At 44.2% G+C, this 18,758-nt stretch overlaps 1 protein-coding gene and 1 long non-coding RNA gene across 2 annotated transcripts in view; both read left to right on the top strand.

The window, feature by feature from the left end:
- The window catches only part of gc (GC vitamin D binding protein), a 29,469-nt gene extending 28,343 nt beyond the window's left edge, over nucleotides 1–1,126 (top strand). Inside the window, exon 13 of the mRNA XM_063195554.1 lies at nucleotides 603–1,126. Coding sequence (XP_063051624.1) covers nucleotides 603–623 — 21 coding nt within the window. The 3' untranslated portion in view covers nucleotides 624–1,126. The remainder of the gene's footprint in view (nucleotides 1–602) is intronic.
- Nucleotides 1,127–9,234: 8,108 nt separating this feature from the next.
- Nucleotides 9,235–13,023, top strand: LOC134446232 (uncharacterized). Its single transcript, XR_010034390.1, has 4 exons — nucleotides 9,235–10,264; nucleotides 11,911–11,982; nucleotides 12,557–12,628; nucleotides 12,954–13,023. It is a non-coding gene; the product is annotated as an uncharacterized LOC134446232 (long non-coding RNA).
- The last annotated feature ends 5,735 nt before the right edge of the window (nucleotides 13,024–18,758 follow it).

Here is an 18,758-nt window from a genome sequence, read left to right as displayed (position 1 = left end):
GGATTTATTTAGGGGATTTTGTTAAGGTTTGACTGTGCGAGGTTGAGATTAGATGACATAGGCCTAACAGGTAAAGGTGAAATATGAGTGTTTGCATTTAGAAATGGTGTCACATATAACCTTTTCATGCATAAACAATTGCAAAACAATTGTACAGTAGTCTACTATCAAACTCATCTGCCTCAGTGGAACATATAGGCCTAGTGTATCTTTACAGAAGCAGAGTGCATGTTCATTGCTGTGTGTTTGATTAGCTGCCACAAAGATAGCTACTGAGGTGTCAAGATCGTCCCCTGAAGCTGTCGCCTGTGCACTCCTCAGATGGTGTGTGCTGCAGTGGCTTCCACCAGCTCTGCCTGCAATGACTCACCTTTTACCTTCTCTCTCCCTCTCTCTTTCTCTCTCTGTCTGTGGTACACTTCTCTCTCCCACTCCTGTCTGTCTCTATCGCCTTCTCCCTCCCTCTCTCCTCCCTTTCTTTTTCACACCCTCTTCATTTCTGCCTGTCTCCCCATATACGTCTCTGTCTCTTTGTCTGTCTGTCTGTCTGTCTGTCTGTCTCTCTCTCTCTCTCTCTCTCTCTCTCTCTCTCTCGCTGACAGACGGAAAAGCTGCTTTCGTGAGAGCAGACCCAGAGAAGAGAAGTGGCGGGAACAAAGAGCAAGATGCTGCTGCCCATCCTAAGCTCTGAATGGCGTATTGAGGGCTCTTCACTCTCCGCACACGTAGTTCACAAGCACCCAAACATCAATGCGTAATTGTCCAACATTAGAGACCCCGTAATTACTAGGTGCAATACATATATGGCGTCTATGGCTCCTGTCTTTGCTGAAGTGGCACATGATTCCAAGAACCTCCTGGAGTCTGGAGTGAATATTATGTCTTTATATAGTAATAATTCACAGCGCATAATGAAGTCCTTTCATTGATATTCATTGAATCAGTGCAGTTTCTCTTGGGAAAATGACGTCTTTCTGGCGAAACAATAGGTATCTAATTTCCTGTTGCGAAATCATGCTTGTAAAACACATATATCCATGTGTTACATCACCTTTCAGTGTTAAGACACTCAAGACAATTTCAGAGATGAATACATAAATAAAATAAATGAATAAATATTTGAGAATGGATTGAGTGTGAAATGAATGAAGTGCTCTGCCTCCCTCTGCTGGTAGCTACACAGCTTGACAGGCAAATAACAACTCCCAACCATTGCTACTGTCTGTTAGCCTAGAAATCTAGACGCCCCTAGCGACCGCGGGTCTGGCTGCGCTAGGCTAACTGTCTGTCTGTCTGTCTGTTTGTGTGGACAACACCATATTTGCATATCCGAATATCCATCTTACTTCAAACATCACTAGAAGCAGCATGGTGTTGAATTGTAAAGATATTTAGACTGGTCTTGCCATGGTGGATATGACTGCTTGTGAAGTCAACTGGGCTGTGTTTCCCAAAGAGCCTTAAGTAGTAGGCCTACTTAAACCTAAGTAGTACTTAAGTAGCAGGTGCCCCATAGGCAATATATCAGAAATCACATCATTACTAAACGTTTATACCTACACATATACTTAAGTTCTACTTAGACGTAAGTACTTCTTATGAGTTTTTGAGAAACGCAGCCTGGTCAGTTGAGTGGAAAAATGTAGGCTATGTGCAAGTTGGGGGAAAGAGAAAGCAGTACAAAGGCATACAAAAGACTGTTCCATTGGCAAAAAAGATCAGAGTTGCATACATAGTATGTCTAAAATGAAAATATGGCAAGCATGATCAGCCTTATCTTCCATCTTTCATTCCGCTAGCTTGTCTCTAAGCAGACACATTAGGCTACCTAATTGAATGAGGGTGATTTAGCCTACATAAGTGATAACTGCTCATATCTACAATCTTTCATTATAATGGCTTGTCTATAAGCAGATACATTAGAAACTTCTGTGATTCTGATTGTCACTACGGTCACATGGCTCATTACAGCTAGGGGCGCCACCAGAAATGTTGGGCCCTATGAAAGATTTGAATTTTGGGCCCTTTAAGGGCCCCTGTTAGTGCTTTTGGGCCCTCTTAAGGGCCCTTGTCAGTGCTTGGGCCCTTAGAATTTGTAACATCTTTTCCCCCTAGCGGCACCCATGATTACAGCACATACTGCACACAATATAAAGGTGCATTTAGCCTGTCGCATTCTCTGTAAAATTCTGAAAGTTCCTCAAAGAGAACGTTCAGTTGGATTGTGGAGGAACCACAGACTTGATCATTGGGGGGAACCTAAACATTCTCTGAGGAACCCTAAAAGTTCTAAGAAGAACCCCCAGGTTCCTCAGAGAACCTTCGAGGCTTCTTCCACAGTGTTAATCAGAGAATCTTCAAAGAGTCTTTGTGTTCGTGGGTTCTGAGAAACCATAAAAAATCCTCAGGGTTCTTCCAAGAACCAATTTGACACATAACCCGTCCCTTGAAAGGGAGGACATGACGCCAGTGAGCCAATAGTTGCTCTCGACCAAGTACACTGAGGGATGGCAGGACACCTTCAAGACACCTTTCTTATTTTTAGCCTGTTCTATGAGGACATATAACATCAATATAATATAATACAATACAGTACAATACAATACAACATGCACAGGGGTTGGAATAAATGACCTGCCATTTTAGTGTGGGAAGTTTCATGGCTCAAGTGGACCAGGCTATTGGCCAATCTTCATTAATTGCAAATTGCACCAGTAAAGTGAAGTGTGAAGGTTCAATTAGCAGGGTAAGAACCAAGGAGAGAAAGATAGATAGGAGGGCTTACTCACGTCATAACAGCATAGTAAGAAATGATGGCGAGGGGAGTACGGAAATGTTATTCTTATTCTTCTTCTAAGGTCAGTAGGCCTATTGGAAGCATCAGGGAAGCATGCAATGCCACTTCCGCGAGGGGCGGGGTGTGGAACAGGTCATAGGACAGCGTGAATGTTTGTCAGCTGTTCTTAATTACCCCCAGCAATTACTGCTGACCAACAGCTGCAGTTAATTTGGCCACAAATTATCCATCATGGTGTCGCCCCCACTGACTATGTGCAAGGGAGTACGGAAATTGTATCCATTGCACCCACTGACCAATGACCATGCGCAAGGGAGTTAATTTTCCATCCACTCGTGTCCTCAGGCAACGCCCCCGTACTACACCGTGGCCAATGGGGCACCTAAGTCTCCACCCCATCCGGGCGGCTCGTGGGGCTGGGAACTCAAAAACTTTTGACTGGGCTGTAATGGACTGATCAAAGCTATTTTCCGATCCACCTCGCATTTCCCCGTAGATCACACATATGCTGTGCCTCAGAATTAATAACAACCAATGGTGTGCTTGTTGACCTCACTTGGCAAGCGATTTTTGAGTTGTGTGTGTGCAAAAATATGTAATTATTTGGACTACACAACAGACATCGCATGTCCGACGTGCAGCCACTTAAGCCTCGGTGCAGCGGCAGGGTTGGCTATGCCTCGGTTCACGTCAGATATGCGAGGCGCACGTGCAGTCTCTAACACAGTTTTGCACAAAAGCTAAAATAACGTTTCTTGCGTGTCGAAAATGAATGGTCTTACGACGCAAATCCAAACCTTTCAAATTCACTGTCATCATAGTGAAATCCGGAGCACATGCCAAACGGGATGAGGATTTAGCTTGACTCGCTCCATTAACTCTCATTCAAAATTTTGAGAGCTCCAGCCCCACGGATCGGAAGTAGAAGGGCGTGACTTAGGTGCCCCATGCATTTCCCCCCGAGAGATTGTTCTTCTGTGTCGAGTTTCTTTGGTAAGAACACATGGGCTGTGTCTCAAATCACACACTTGTGCACTTCGGGCACTGTTTTTCAGTGCTTAGGGTGCTCACGCTGAAAATTTCAGTTGAGCCAGTAAGAGCACTGAAAGTGCCAGGATGATCCCCTAACAATGGCGGAAAAATGCAGTGCTTGACTGATGGCAAAGAAAATGGAATCTTGTACAAGAACGACCACTAGCTGGTGTGGCCAGGAGTGGCACTGCAGCTATTTTATCGCAGCCAAGTAAATAATGAATGGGTGCCAATGGGGCTGTACGCTTCTCATAGAACTATCTGCCCGTGTGATTTTTTCCCTGGAAACATTGAAGTCGCGTTCGATAGATATGAGTAAGTGAAAGCATTTGCCGACACGTTTGCATCTTGTCAAGTGTTAGATTCGTGAAAATGACCCTTATTTCAACTATAGCAATGACATAACACGTGACAATCGACTTTACGGCACTACGCCATTTGTTTTGTAGTTTTAAGTCTGACTTCAGATGTCGATGTGTTTAAAGTTATGTTAGGATTGTTGCGGACACCTGTTATTTATTGCATTTAAGGTGGTGGAAAAGCGGCATGTGTACATGGGGTAAAGGAAATGACTGCGCTCATCCTTAAGAATTTGGGCACCTTCAATTAACATGTTGGACGGTGGTGGGGGTTGAGGTGTGTGACCGTAGATGTCTCTGCTAGGAGGATCAGTCAGAGTACGTCTCTCGTCAGCTCTGGTCGTGAATAGTCGCAGAGATTCCTCAGCCAACAGGTATTAGCCGATTGTTAGTGTGTTGCAGGACAAAACTAACACATCTTTGGGAGAACAAAGCCATGTCAGGAACCTTTAACTTCACTTCTAATACAACTTCCATGATAAGGTACAGAATGTGCACACATCTTTACAAACCAGAGAACAGAATCGTCACAAATCCCTGCTGAGCCATTTAGCCCAATAGGCTCCCATTCATCTTTTACTTGGCTGCGTGCGCCAACGGGGCTATAATGGGAGCCAATGACAGATGCCTATCTCATAGCTTAGAACATTTCTGCTGATGGCAACTGCGCGCACTAAACGGCGGCCATGTTGACAATGACACAGAGGAAATGTGGCATTCAGTTCAGTAGAAGAGTTTGGTCAACAGTCTCCTAATTCTGTAAGTAATGTTGATGGGACACCAACCTTTTCATGCCAACCAAAGTATTGTATGTGTGATTGTTGTCCTTTGGTGTGAAGGAAATGGAAATACAAGCACCAGATGCTGTGCATTGTAAACAGTAGCCAACTCATATTTTGGCGAGCTAATGCCATGCTCAGCCATCACTTCCAGCGAGGGCACAGTGCTGCTCAAATTTTTCCACAACACTATGCACTAAAGACCTCAGTGCACTGTGTGCACTGGCTGTCAGTGCACTGACATAAGTGCATGATTTGAGACATAGCCAGTTTTTCCTCAAAATGTTGCAGTGCACACAACATCATGGGTGACATATCAGAGTTCAAAAAGAAGAAATTCTTGGTGCATCTTTGACCAAGATAGCAAGTCTTTCCCTGTGTCTCAATCCACTCACTTGTGTCAGTGCACTGACAGTCAGAGCTTAAATTTGAGCACTATGCACTGTGCCCTCGTTGGAAGTAACAGCTGAGCATGGCATTAGCACACTAGTTGGCTACTGTTTACAATACACAGCGTCTGGTGCTTGTATTTACATTTCCTTCACCTCAAAGGGCAACAATCATTCATAGTTGGTGTTCTATCAACATTATTTACAGAATTAGGAGACTGTTGACAAAACTCTTCTACTGAGCTGAACACCACGTTTTCTCAGTTTCATTGGCTGTGTCTCAAATCACGCACTTGTGCACTTCGCTGCTCACGCTGAAAATTTCAGTTGAGCCAGTGCACTGAAAGTGCCAGGATGATCCCCTAACAATGGCGGGAAAATGCAGTGCTTGAATGATGGACACTGCACGCATCAAACGGCGGCCTGCCAAAGTATTGTATGTGTGATTGTTGTCCTTTGGGGTGAAGGAAATGGAAATACAAGCACCAGACGCTGTGCATTGTAAACAGTAGCCAACTGATATTTTGGCGAGCTAATGCCATGCTCAGCCGTCACTTCCAGCGAGGGCAGAGTGCCTAGCTTAAATTTTTCCACTACACTATGCACTAAAGACCTCAGTGCACTCTAGGAACTAGAAAATTCTAACCAGAATGCATCAAACTGGAAAAGTGCGCACACTGCCTAGCAAGAGCAGCACTGCTTCGTCACGAATGAGCCTAATGTGTCACCTAATTAGTGGAGCGCGAGTTGGCTGATCAGCACAGCTGTCCTCAGCACAGCCTATGTGGGTGTGCGCGGAAAACTCAAACGCAGGTGTTTTTTATTAGGTTGCCCGCTCGGTTTTGGAAAGACCTGATCTAATTTGTGAAAATTTCCAATGCTTGTACAGACTGTCTCACAAGGGCATATGTGTGTTTTCTTTGGGTCCCATCACATGCAGAAGTGGAAGGCAATGAAGCGGCTGACTTAGGCCTACTGGCCAAAAAAGCCCTTAAGGTGGAGTTAGTCAATTTGATGGTGCCACTAAGCAGAGAGGAGGTGAAAAGCCTAATCAAGAGTAAAGTGTGCAAACTGTGGCAAGAGCAGTGGGTAGCAAGTACAAAGGGGAGGTTCCTGTACAAGATCCAAATTAGTTCCCACAAGAAGACCAGATAGCAGGGACAGAAGAGTTGATACAGTCATTACAAGGCTGAGAATAGGAGTGAGTTGCAATATGCGACCTTGCCTTCTCCACTTGCCCTCCTCCACTTGCTTCTCGTCATGATGACATCACTAACAACAGCATTATATTTCAATATCTTGCAAAAGCTCAATTGTAGAGTCTTTTTCTCATTTGCAATTGGGATGGTGAATGAAAAACAGTCCCTCAAAAGTTGTTGTGGCTAGGCTGACAGCTGGGAAACTTTATCGTTTTCTCCACGTTGGAGGGGCCAGGAGGCGGGACGAGGAGACAAGCGCAAGTGGAGGAGGCAAGACTTAATCACACCCTCAGCATTATAGGTAACACGCCACTGGACAATGCCCATTTTGCAACAGCAGAGAGACAGTAGAGCATGTGCTATTAGAATGCCCAGCATAGCAGCGAAAGAGACATCCTGATGCAAAACGTTAGACCACTATGCTTGACAAGACTAACATTGGAAGGCTTGCTGCCATACTCCAATAGGCCGTCTGCATGGGCCCATCTTATTAGATTTTTGAAATCTACCCAGTTATTTGAGAGGATGTTATTTTCTTATGTTCAGTTGTTTACTTGCTTATGTTTTTCTTTTTCTATTCCCTTCCAATGGCTGTCCCTATTATTTATTTTTGTTCTATTTTGTTTTGTTTTTGTGTTGTTTTGTTTATTCATCACCTGTTAGGCGCACATTCCCCATCAACGCTCCGTACCTCCGACCTAAATACAAGAATACGCCAAGGCTCCATAACTAAGCAGAGAGTTTACGTAACTGCACCAGTTGGTGGCGGTAATGCTCCACGTCGGAAGCCAACCGCCAATAAACGTGAATGAAGAAGAAGAAGAAGAAGGTTTTGGAAAGACACAAGCTTGCTGTGCTTGACTTAAATTTGGAAATACTGTGCTAACGCGTGACGCTGTGAACCTGTCAGGGGAGCTGGTAAGCACTTGTGGTTTTATTTTACTTCGCGGTAGAACTTTTTGTTCATTTGTGGCTAGACGTAAAGTGTCATTTAAACTGCATGTCTCACAACAGTATATTGTGTGGTAGTGTTGGACATTTTTCTTAATTTGTTTCCCACTCTTTGTAAGGTTGTAAGTTTAATGACCAGGCACATTGGCGTGATGCCTACTAATTAAGCTACTATTTGTGTGTAGAGTTGTAATGGTCTACCGTTGGTTGCAGCCAAGGCTTGTAGGTTTGGCAATTGGGTTTATGGCACAATAGATTGCTTATGGTCAAATAAATTAATTTAGATATTAAATGTGTATGCTCATTTTATTAACACATAATTCACAAAGGTTGGACCTAAATCAAACAAAACTGAACAAAAATCCAAGCAAAACCCGTAGCACACCAGTGGTAATCGGATCGTTTACCACAAAATTGAACGCACAATCTGGAAATCGCATATAAATGTAGCGTTATTACACATTACACATTATTTTCTTATTTCATCGAGGCATTCGCGTCACTCGGCTACGAGCCCTATAGGCTACATGAATGACAAGTTTGACGAGCTAAGCTTTTGTGCTAGCTAATGCGTATGATTGGACATAATTACGCATCTTACTTTGAAATGTGGACCAGGATCCCTCTTGATATGATGTATCCACTCACACCGAAGTGCCTGGTATTTTGGGAAACGGTGGAAAGTCTGCCCACGGTATGTTTTTTTCCTCTTTGAGGATGTGCATTTCGGCACACAACAGTGAGGCGCCATGACAGTTGGCTGTGTAGCAACCAACGGTGTAGCCGAGTGTACCCCTGAAGTGTACGCCTCAACGTCTTTAGAACGTTCCGGGTGAATAAGGCGAATTGCAATCGAGCCATAGGCTATTGGACGCATTAGGCCTATGTTTGGGAATGAACCTACATGTATTTTTTTGTAGGTGAACAAAATAATTTAGCCTAATAAGAAAGAACCTCGTTTTCAACATAGCCTATTAAGCCTATATGCCATAATGGCCTACTCCATGTAACTTTATCGATGCAATTTTATTTAGGCCTAACTGTTATTCTAACTTGTCTTGTAGTGACGTGGGGCTTATTGACCATTAAGCCCCATGCAACGTGGCTCGGGAGTTTTTACTTGGTGTAGGCTACCCGCAGTAGCGTGGAAAGTGTCTGTATTGTAGTAGGTGATGTCGTGACATATGCCTACTGTGTGTGTGTGGTTTATTCAATTCTTTTATTTTGTGTTTATATGTTTAAAGGTTGTACACCTATTCTGGTCTACTGTTCTACAATTCCTCCATCTGTTACTACTAGGCCTACCACTACTTCAAAACATCAACACCACTGACGTCAAGGAAAAAGACGAGACGAGGGGAATCCTGTGTCCGTGTGCAGTCCCTCAGTGTGGAAACCCAGTGCATACACTTGACAGTGGAACAACTTCTACAGTGAATAACCGCCAGAGTGGAAAACCGATGCACCATTGGAAACCGCCGACTGCCAATGCATCACCGCTGCATCAATGGGTCGCAGTGGACCACCGTCTAAAGAGTGCATTACGTCGCTGACCAGTGAACAGCCTTCTGCTGCCAGTGACCAAGACTCAAAGACTCCACTCACACCACAACCCAACAGAGAGAAGACACTTCACCTGGGGGCCTGTAGGATAAAGCTTGAAGAAAAGAGGGGGAAAAAAGCTCAGGGAAAAAAACAGGCCAAAAAAATCTTCTGCCAAAAAAAAACCTGGGAAAAAAGGTTCAGAAGGTTCTGCCTCCCCCTTCATATCCTCTCTTGACATTTAGGATCCTTTTAGCCGCTCTCCATGTCTAGAAACTGTCCCGATCAGCTGTCTTGGACTGCTGAAGTGCCTTTCGTCCAATGGATCTTGGACTGCTGCTACTGTGGGTGGGGGAGTTCTGGACTTGGACTGTGCGTTGTCCCTGACTGCAATTGGGTGTTGTGCCTTCAGTCGACTTTGAGTATGAGTACTGCAGTGAATGTTTTCCTCTGCATCCTAGTGACACTGTCTCTTGCTTGTAACGCAGGGTCTTTTACTGGCTTTGTTGACCACTGGAGGAACTGTGCACCGTTGTGCTTTCAGTTTCAGGTCTTCGGGACTAGCCTGATGATGTCTGCAATGTTCAGAGAACCAATGTCAGTCAGTAGAGTAGAGGAGAGTAGAGTAGAGTAGAGTAGAGAAGAGTAGTAGAGGCTTGGCTTAAGTTAGTGGTTCTGGGCGGCGGAGGCATTGTCATGCGCAGGGCCTGTCCTGATGCCTGCTGGAGGTTCCCGCGGTGCGGTCCGGTCCACGGTTCCTTCGGCTACCTTGGGGTGGGTGGACAACCAGGTCAGTGGAATGCCTTGCTGCGCAGGTGGGAGGTGGTCTCGCTGTGTGGAGGAGGGCATTCACTGCAGTGCTCGTCCAGGCTCAGCGGGGGGCAAGGCACCCGGTTGCAGTCTGGGGCGGCGCGTGGGCCGGCTCCGGGCTCCACTGCCAACAGTGGCAGCGGTCCAAGAACTGTTGAACGAAGGGTGCTTCGGTCGTCTGGGAAGGCTGGTTAGGGTAGTTTCATGGACATGGAAACCGGCTGAGGGATTCCTGAGTGTCGGGAGGGGAATGGGGGCAGTGCCACGCCTGGTCTCAGAGTGGAGGTGGGACAACCAGGACCTCACAGACCCACAGACAGGGTTGACTGCAGCAGCGTACGCATATACACCAGACCTCAGAAGGGAGGTGGGACAGCCATGATCTCCTGGATGCACAGGAGAGAGGGTGGGTACACAACATGCTGCAAGACCCAGTTTACACGTAATATTTATATTTTTGGAATACATTCGTCTTTTTTGCACGTGAACAGAGCTTCAATTTCCTTAAATAGATTTTTAGAGTTTAAGTGGATATTTCTAAGGTACACCCGTCAGTAGGGTGTTTCATTTGATCGACATGCTGTGTTTATATGTAAAGAGATAAAATAAATATTCGCTTTTAGAAATATCTGCATATGTACACTACCGGTCAAAAGTTTGGGGTCACCACACTTTCCTCCCACAATGCTTCTTTCTGACAGTTAAGCTTATTCCTTTTCAATTTCAGTTCTGGTATAAAATCAGTGTATAGAGTTATTGTTCTCTGAAATTAATGCATGCAACAAATAAGCAATTTGATATTGGAAAAAGTAACTGTTGAGTGGATTTACTTGTATAGACAATGCATAGAATAGACCAAAATGTATCACTAACTTTTGACTAATCAAAGTGTACCTTTACTAAGGTAGTGTCTAGTCTGGTGTACTAATCAAAGTGTAGACTCCTTTGGCATTAATAATAGCCAGCGGCGGTTCTACAGATTCATTCCCGGGATGAGATGAGGTCCAGAATTGCCCATGAGCTCTATGAGCCCCATGCATGCAAAAGTTGATGTCTGCTCTTGTCAATCCATACAATGCCGGATGATATACACATCATTTGAAAGAGGAGAATCTACACTTTCCAACGATGTATGGCACTGGCTTGCACACTAAACCATCGCTGAGACAATGGATCGTGCATTCATAAGTAGGTTCATTCTGATGGCTAGAAAATCATGCAGCTACTTTGACTTGAATTTGTGGACGAGGTGGCAACTCAACAAATGTCATACACCTACCATTGGAAAGGGCAGACACTGAGCTTTCCAATAGTTCCATGCATTCTCTGATAAACCAAAGAAATGTCTGTAGAGAAATGGACTAGAACATGTATTTCTGTGTAATAAATGGGTGAAAAAGCTTGGTTAGATTTCACTCATCTGTCCAGTTTAACCAATTTTAGGGGTAATCAATCCTTTTTTCACCTGTGGCTGTTCAGTACTTTCCATTATTCCATTTCAAGCTATTTAAAAGATGTTTGCGACTTGAGTTGCAAACAAATAACTGGAAAAATGAAGGTGACCCCAAACTTTTGAACGGTAGTGTACATGTAATCAAGGCCTGAAACATGTGAAAAACATACATCCACATAAAACCAGCCTGAATGCTGGACTAATGCATACACTCAAAACAAGCAGTAAAGTCTGCAACACCAGGGCTTTCATCAATCTTTTATTATTTTGATGGCCCTTAATCAGACCTTATATGAAATTAAGCCTTGGTGCTGTGGATTTATTGCATACATCTATTTGAATACTGTGCAACATCTTCCGGTGGAAGTCTGACTTGTCACTAATGGAAAAAAAACCCTTAACCATGTGGATTTTCACCTTCTAGTGAATTTGCCATCGATTTTTTTCCAATACCATTCTAGTACTTCTCGATGCCATTTAGTGTTTCATGCCATTGTCAGTCCTTGTGTGATGCCATCTGCTGCACACTGTTCATGTATTGTGTGTGTGTGTGTGCTTTCTTTCTTTTCTTTCTTTCTTTCTTTCTTTCTCTGTAACAGGGACTTCAGGGCTTCGTCGGGAGTGTAGGCAACACTGGACCACAGGAGCCAGGCGAATCACCAGGCCCTGCAGTCAGTATACGTACACACATTCGTACACACACACACACACACACACACACACACACACACACACACACACACACACACACACACACACACACACACACACACACACACACACACACTACAGTGTAATTCATCAGTCCCTGCTTGACACACATTACTCACACATGTACATATACACACCCACATACATGATGTTGACCTGGAATAAACATAGAGCGAGGCCCATCTGTAAAACTTGAATGTCCTGACTTTTACGTAATAATGGTCATGTTATCTCCTGAGTTTTCCTTCCCATCAAAATCCTCAATATCTGTGTGTTTGGACAATATTCCCTTTGAACCGAAGAGCAGGGCATGATAAAATGAGCTGAGAAACGTTTCTTCACCAAGGCACTCCAAAAAATGTCTTTATTTGAATGGCATGTCTACTGAGGACCTTTTAAATTGCCCATGTGTAGCGGCAAGAAGGCCCAATAGGCAATTGTTAGCAATATTTTGAAGTCTCTGTGACAAGATTTTCTTTTTAACTAACTTTGGAGATTTTTATTTTGTCCAATGAATCCCCCTCTCGCCCCCAGGCTGATCGAGGGCCTAAAGGCGCACAGGGAGCCAAAGGGGTCGAAGGAGAAGAGGGACCCGCAGGACAACAGGTAAGGATGGCCATTTTTGTTTGTCCATCGGCACGTTTGTGATGGTGTATGGCGCATGCTGCGCAAATCTGTGCAACGCACATGTGTGCTGTAAAATTACAATGCATTCTGGTAACTTTTTAATACATTGAATGCATTGTGATTGCGCAGTGCACATGAGATTTGTATAGCATCACAAATGGGGCCAGTGACAACTGGATGCAGCCATTTTATTTGTGTCAGTCTTATTGTCTTGAGTTGGTCCTGTGTGTGTGTGTGTGTGTGTGTGTGTGTGTGTGTGTGTGTGTGTGTGTGTGTGTGTGTGTGTGTGTGTGTGTGTTCGAAGGAGACCCAGGGGAGAGAGGAAACGGTGGATTCCCAGGCGCTCAAGGACCCAGTGGACAGAGGGTGAGCTAGAGTAACTTTGGCTTTGGCTAGAGGGGTCAAATACTTATTACCTCAATGAAATACAAAGACGACAAATTAATTAAAATGTATTGTGTGAAGTTATTTTCCAGATTTTCTTTTTAATATTCTGACTCTCTGTGTTAGAATACATCTACGATTAAAGTTATCTGATCATGTCAAACCAACAACACCAGCAAGGGATCAAATACTTATTAGTCTCACTGTATAACGGGGGCCCACAGGGAGTCAGATATTTGTTTTACACAAACCTGTTAATAATATATAAATGGGGTCTATTAGAGCTGGTTGAGCATGCAGAATTTTGTGCTCCACCCCTGTACATAAGCATACAGTACATGTACCTTCAGACAAGAATTTCCTTTACTGTCATTTAGCTGTATTTTGGTAGCAGTGTACCAACCTGCTCTCACCCTTGAAATGTAAAAAAAGGTAAGCACAAGGAATTCTTTTTTCCGAGAGTAGAGTAGAGTAGTTGTTTCAGGGTTCTGTATTCATCAGTGCTGCCTGTGCTCACTGGCACACTGATGTAGGGCTTTCAGGCCGACCAGAACAGAGGTTGTGCCGGTGCCTGCACCAGGTACTGTACGCTCGGCACTAAAGTGCTTATCTGTGAACCTCCCATGTTCATACCGGGCTCTGAACAATTTCTGCACGTGACTGTGTTACCCGGATGAACCTGCTGACGGCCACACTGTCGTCACGGTTCATGGAGAAAAACCTAGTATTTTGCGGTTCGCATTGCAAACCAACTTTCCGGTTCGCGAACGCTAATATCTGTGGCGCTAATGGAGGCAGAACCCTGAAACGCCTACTACTCTGCTCTCAGAAAAAAACTCCTTGTGCTTGACCTTACTATCTTTCAGTGTGCGAATCGGCCCTCACCTAAATATCCAGACCGCAACAGTATCCTCGCTTCAAGTTTACAAGTTTATTTATTTAAAAAGGGACGGCATATATTACCAGCATTTAAACAAAAATGGAAATTAGCCTCATGGCTATAATCTTGTGTATTTAGCATCTTTTGTCCCTTGACAGGTTTGATGTTCCTTAAATAGTACACAGTTGTAAAATTATAGAGTCAAAGATATTTCACACATTTTTAAAAATAAATAATACAAAATACAATTACAAGATACAATACACAAATGAGTTAAAGAACAGCTGCCAGTACTAGTAGCCTATGTGAAATTATGTTGACAGCATTGACAATCCAGTAACCACAATTTTAACTGTTTACTGAATGAGTTTACTGTTGGCAGTTCTCTAATTATACTGGGAATTGTGTTCCAGGTGTGAGAGACTCTGTAAGAGAAAACAGCCTGACTAAAAGCGCTCTTTCTAAATGGAACAGAGCAACCACCCCTGGAACTGGCTCTGGTAGCCCTATTTATACTTTTTGCAATAAATATCTGTAGAGGAGGAGGGGCCAGGCCATGAAGAATTGTATATAGTAAAACTGAATAATTATATTTAATATAGTTATCCCAGTCCAACAGACTGCTTCCTCACTTGTGTTTACATTAAAGCTGATACTCCACTCTGAACACTTTGTTTTAGATTTTCTACACTGGAGCTGGAATGAACCCTGTCAGATCCTTCATCCTGCTACGTTCAAGAGGAACTTCATTAACCACTGGGTAAAAAAATATGTACAAATTATGCATAAAAAAGCATGCTCATAGTCTCGCATTGTTTGGAAACTACTTTCAATTCAGATATAATAGATGTAATAGTGTTGCATTGTTTTGGTCTTTTATAGAATGCGCAATGCACTGCATGTATTTCTCAGCTGCTCACATGTAACTATAATATGGTTTCTGTTCTTCCCTCCTCGTGCCTGTGCCCGTCCGTGCGTTCGTTCGTGCCTGCGTGCGTCCGTCCGTGTCTCCGTCCAGTCGGCTGTGCGCGCGTCCGTCTCTGCATCCGTGCCTACGTCTGGCCGGCCGTCCGTCCGTCTGTGCCCACGTCCGTGCCTCCGTCTGGCCGGCTGTGCGTCCGTCCGTGCGTCAGTCGGTCTGTGCGTCCGTGCCTACGTCTGGCCGGCCGTGCGTCCGTCTGTGCCCACGTCCGTGCCACCGTCTGGCCGGCCGTGCGTCCGTCTGTGCGTCCGTGCCTACGTTTGGCCGGACGTGCTTCCGTCTGTGCGTCTGTGCCTACGTTTGGCCGGACGTGCATCCGTCTGTGCCCACGTCCGTGCCTCCGTCTGGCCGGCTGTGCGTGCGTCCGTCCGTCCGTCCGTGCGTCAGTCCGTCTGTGCGTCCGTGTCTACGTCTGGCTGGACTTGCGTCCGTCTGTGCTTCCATCTGTCCGTGCCTCCGGCCGGCCAGCTGTCCGTCCGTGTGTGCGTGCCCACGTCCGTGTGTGCATGGGTGCTTCTGTCTGTCCATTCGTCCGTCCGTCTGTGCGTCAGTCCGTGCCTATGTCCGGCCGGGCCCATGTCTGTGCGTCCGTGCGTCTGTCAGTCTGTTTGCCCGCAAAAACAAAAAAACAGTAGGGGGTCTACCAAAAAAATGGAGTGATTTTTGAGTGTGTGCGTGTCTGTATTTGGTCTCCTATAGAATTGACTTAAGATACTGCTGATGGTGTTCAAAGCATTAAATAGTCTTCCTCCCTGTTACATCTCTGATATGCTCTCTTTTTATGCCCCTGCCCGAGCTCTCAGATCTGCTGATGCCACGCTGCTAAGGATTCCTACCCTTCCACCAAAGGAAATTGGTGAAGCCGCCTTCGATATGTACGCACCCAAGAGACAGAACTCTGCCTTTTGACATCAGAGACACTACCTCCATCAACTCGCACAACTCTTTACCCTCGCCTATTCTTAGCTGCTCAGGCCCTACAGGCTCCACATGTCGTGCCCTGATGTGCAAAATCTGTAGTCATCTCTCTTCCTTTTAATCCGTGCGTGATTACAAAGCGTGTGTGTGTGTGTGTGTGTGTGTCTGTCTGTCTGTCTGTCTGTCTGTCTGTCTGTCTGTCTGTCTGTCTGTCTGTCTGTCTGTGTGTGTGCGTGCGTGCGTGTGTATGATTACAAAGCGTGTGTGTGTGTGTGTGTGTGTGTGTGTGGGGGGGGGGGGTTGTTAATATGTGGTTTGAAGTGACACTGAAATAGTTTTTTGTATTTTTTTTCCTGTCTTTATCCTTTTTTCCCTGTATCCTTTTATTGTCTATTATTGTGCGTTACATTTTGCTTTTGTTAAAAGATGGAAAAATTAAGGTAATGAAAAGAAATGGAAGAAAAAGTAAGAAATTATTGGTTCCCCATAAGGGGGGTGGTGGATGGGTTTATAAAAAAAAGTGTGTGTGTGCGCGCGCGCACACGCACGTGCGTGCGATTACAAAGCTTGTGTGTGTGATTACAAAGCGTGTGTGTGTGAGCGAGAGAGAGATTACAATGTGTGTGTGTGTGTGTGTGTGTGTGTGTGTGTGTGTGTGTGTGTATGATTACAAAGCGTGTGTGTGTGATTTACAAAGCGTGTGTGTGTGAGCGAGAGAGAGATTACAATGTGTGTGTGTGTGTGTGTATGATTACAAAGTGTGCGGCCGTGTGTGATTACAAAGCGTGTGTGTGTGTGTGGGGGGGGGTGTTAATATGTGGTTTGAAGTGTTGGGGGGACACTGAAATTGTTTTTTGTATTTTTTTTCCTGTCTTTATCCTTTTTTTTCCTTATATCCTTTTATTGTCTATTATTGTGCGTTACATTTTGCTTTTGTTAAAAGATGGAAAAATTAAGGTAATGAAAAGAAATGGAAGAAAAAGTAAGAAATTATTGGTTCCCCATAAGGGGGGTGGTGGATGGGTTTATAAAAAAAAAGTGTGTGTGTGCACGCGCACACGCACGTGCGTGCGATTACAAAGCGTGTGTGTGTGATTACAAAGCGTGTGTGTGTGAGCGAGAGAGAGATTACAAAGTGTGTGAGTGTGAGTGTGCGTGAGTGATTACAAAGCGTGAATGTGTTGGCGTCATGCAGATGGTCATTTTTCTTATTTATTTTTATTTTACACTTCTACACGTCATCCCCCAAGCTGTATTATTTGCTATGATATTAACCCCTCCTTTCATCTGCACTTGTTGTTCTGTATATTTCCTGTGCTCTTTGTATTTGCTATGATGTGATGTTGGCTATGATTATGTCTTCTTTGAAAGCCGCTTTGGTTATAAAGCGTCTGCCAAATGCAATGTAATGTAAAGGTATATTAATAGACAAATAAAAGGAAAAGAAACACCATCACACAAATTTGCCTACGGCAGATGTTCATTTTTCTTATTTATTTTTATTACACTTGTGTGTGTGCCCCCCCTGCCCTTTTTTTTTTTTTTTTTTTTTTCAATGAGGACACTCCACTGACACCCTGTCATCTTTCACTTGTCAAAAGTAGGCTTATCATGCACTTCAAGCTGTCCAAAAGCGGTGCCAATTTAGCATACTCGGTGCTGCAAGTGTGCTGAAGTACTGTTTTAGTAGTGCTCCAGTGCATTAATAGTACAGTGAAACGCAATTTAAATAGCTGAAAAAAGTTCACTTTGTTCTATGTATAGTCATCAAAAGTACACTAAGTGTGTGCTTTTCATCTGGGCACTGTGCATTACCCTGTTCTTGCTTAAATTTTCTCCTTGGAAGTCAAGGCTAAATGCTATGTAATGTAATGTAATCTTTGTTGGAAAGCCACAGCCTACCCGAGTAACCCATTGTTGCAGGCAAATAAGGCAGTTCTGAAGGCATTGCCCCAGCCAGGCTGCTGTGCCCCCCGTGGGCCTATTCACCTAAACATGCTGATATGGTCATTAATATGCAACAAATTAGTTTTTTTTTTGAATGCGGTAAATATAAAGTATAAGATTAAATTCCACCAGTCCTTAACCACCATAGCCCAAATAAAGAAATAAAGGAATAGGCTACACTATTTAGACATTGTCAACAGACCTAAATGTGAAATAATAAGTGACAAGTGATCCCTTGAAATAATGGGATTTTCCTGTATTTAGAAACAAAAGTACTGTTCCGTATAGAGCTGAAACTGAGCCCACAATTTGGTTAAAATGCAGGAAATTGCATCTAAGAAATACAACATTCTCTGGGGGAGGACCCTCATACCCTCCACCAACGTGCCACCCCATACTCCATCAAATACCCGTCCAACAACTTGGTTCTGCAGCCGGGTCTGCACATAGATAACTTTTAGGCTCCTCGAATAACTTTAAGGGGTTCCCTCGCAGTGTCAAACTGGAAGTTCTTGGGGGAAACTGTATTTTTACATTATATGTGAGTAGGGACCAACTAACAGTGGAAGGGTGCCATGATATGTCAGTCATGGGGGAGGACAGAGTCCAGCACTCGTCAATACTCCAGTGAGTTATCCAGACTGCCAGGGTCATTGACAGCTCTGGCCGGGCTCAAGACAATCGCATCTAAAAAAAAGTCCTCATCCCATACATACAATCTAATAAGGACCCAATCTTGACACCACCCCACCCCCGCTCTCTCCCTGGGTCCAGGACAGCTGACCCGGTTGTCCCCTCCTGTCGTCTTCCATGCAGACTACTAACAGTGAGTTTAAACAAAATATTCAATCAAATCACAAGGCCAGCATGAAGCTAGTAGGGCCATTCATGCATTTTCTTCGATTCCTTTCAAGATTCTATAAAACAAATCAGTAGTTTCAATTTTTTATCCAAATGCTCCTCAAAGTCCAATCCAGTATCCAATCCAACTCATTGAA

Source organism: Engraulis encrasicolus, chromosome 3 (assembly GCF_034702125.1).
Source record: "Engraulis encrasicolus isolate BLACKSEA-1 chromosome 3, IST_EnEncr_1.0, whole genome shotgun sequence".
NCBI lineage: Eukaryota > Metazoa > Chordata > Actinopteri > Clupeiformes > Engraulidae > Engraulis > Engraulis encrasicolus.
Note: the sequence above shows the minus strand (reverse complement) of the source record. Positions and strands in the feature narration are given on the sequence as shown.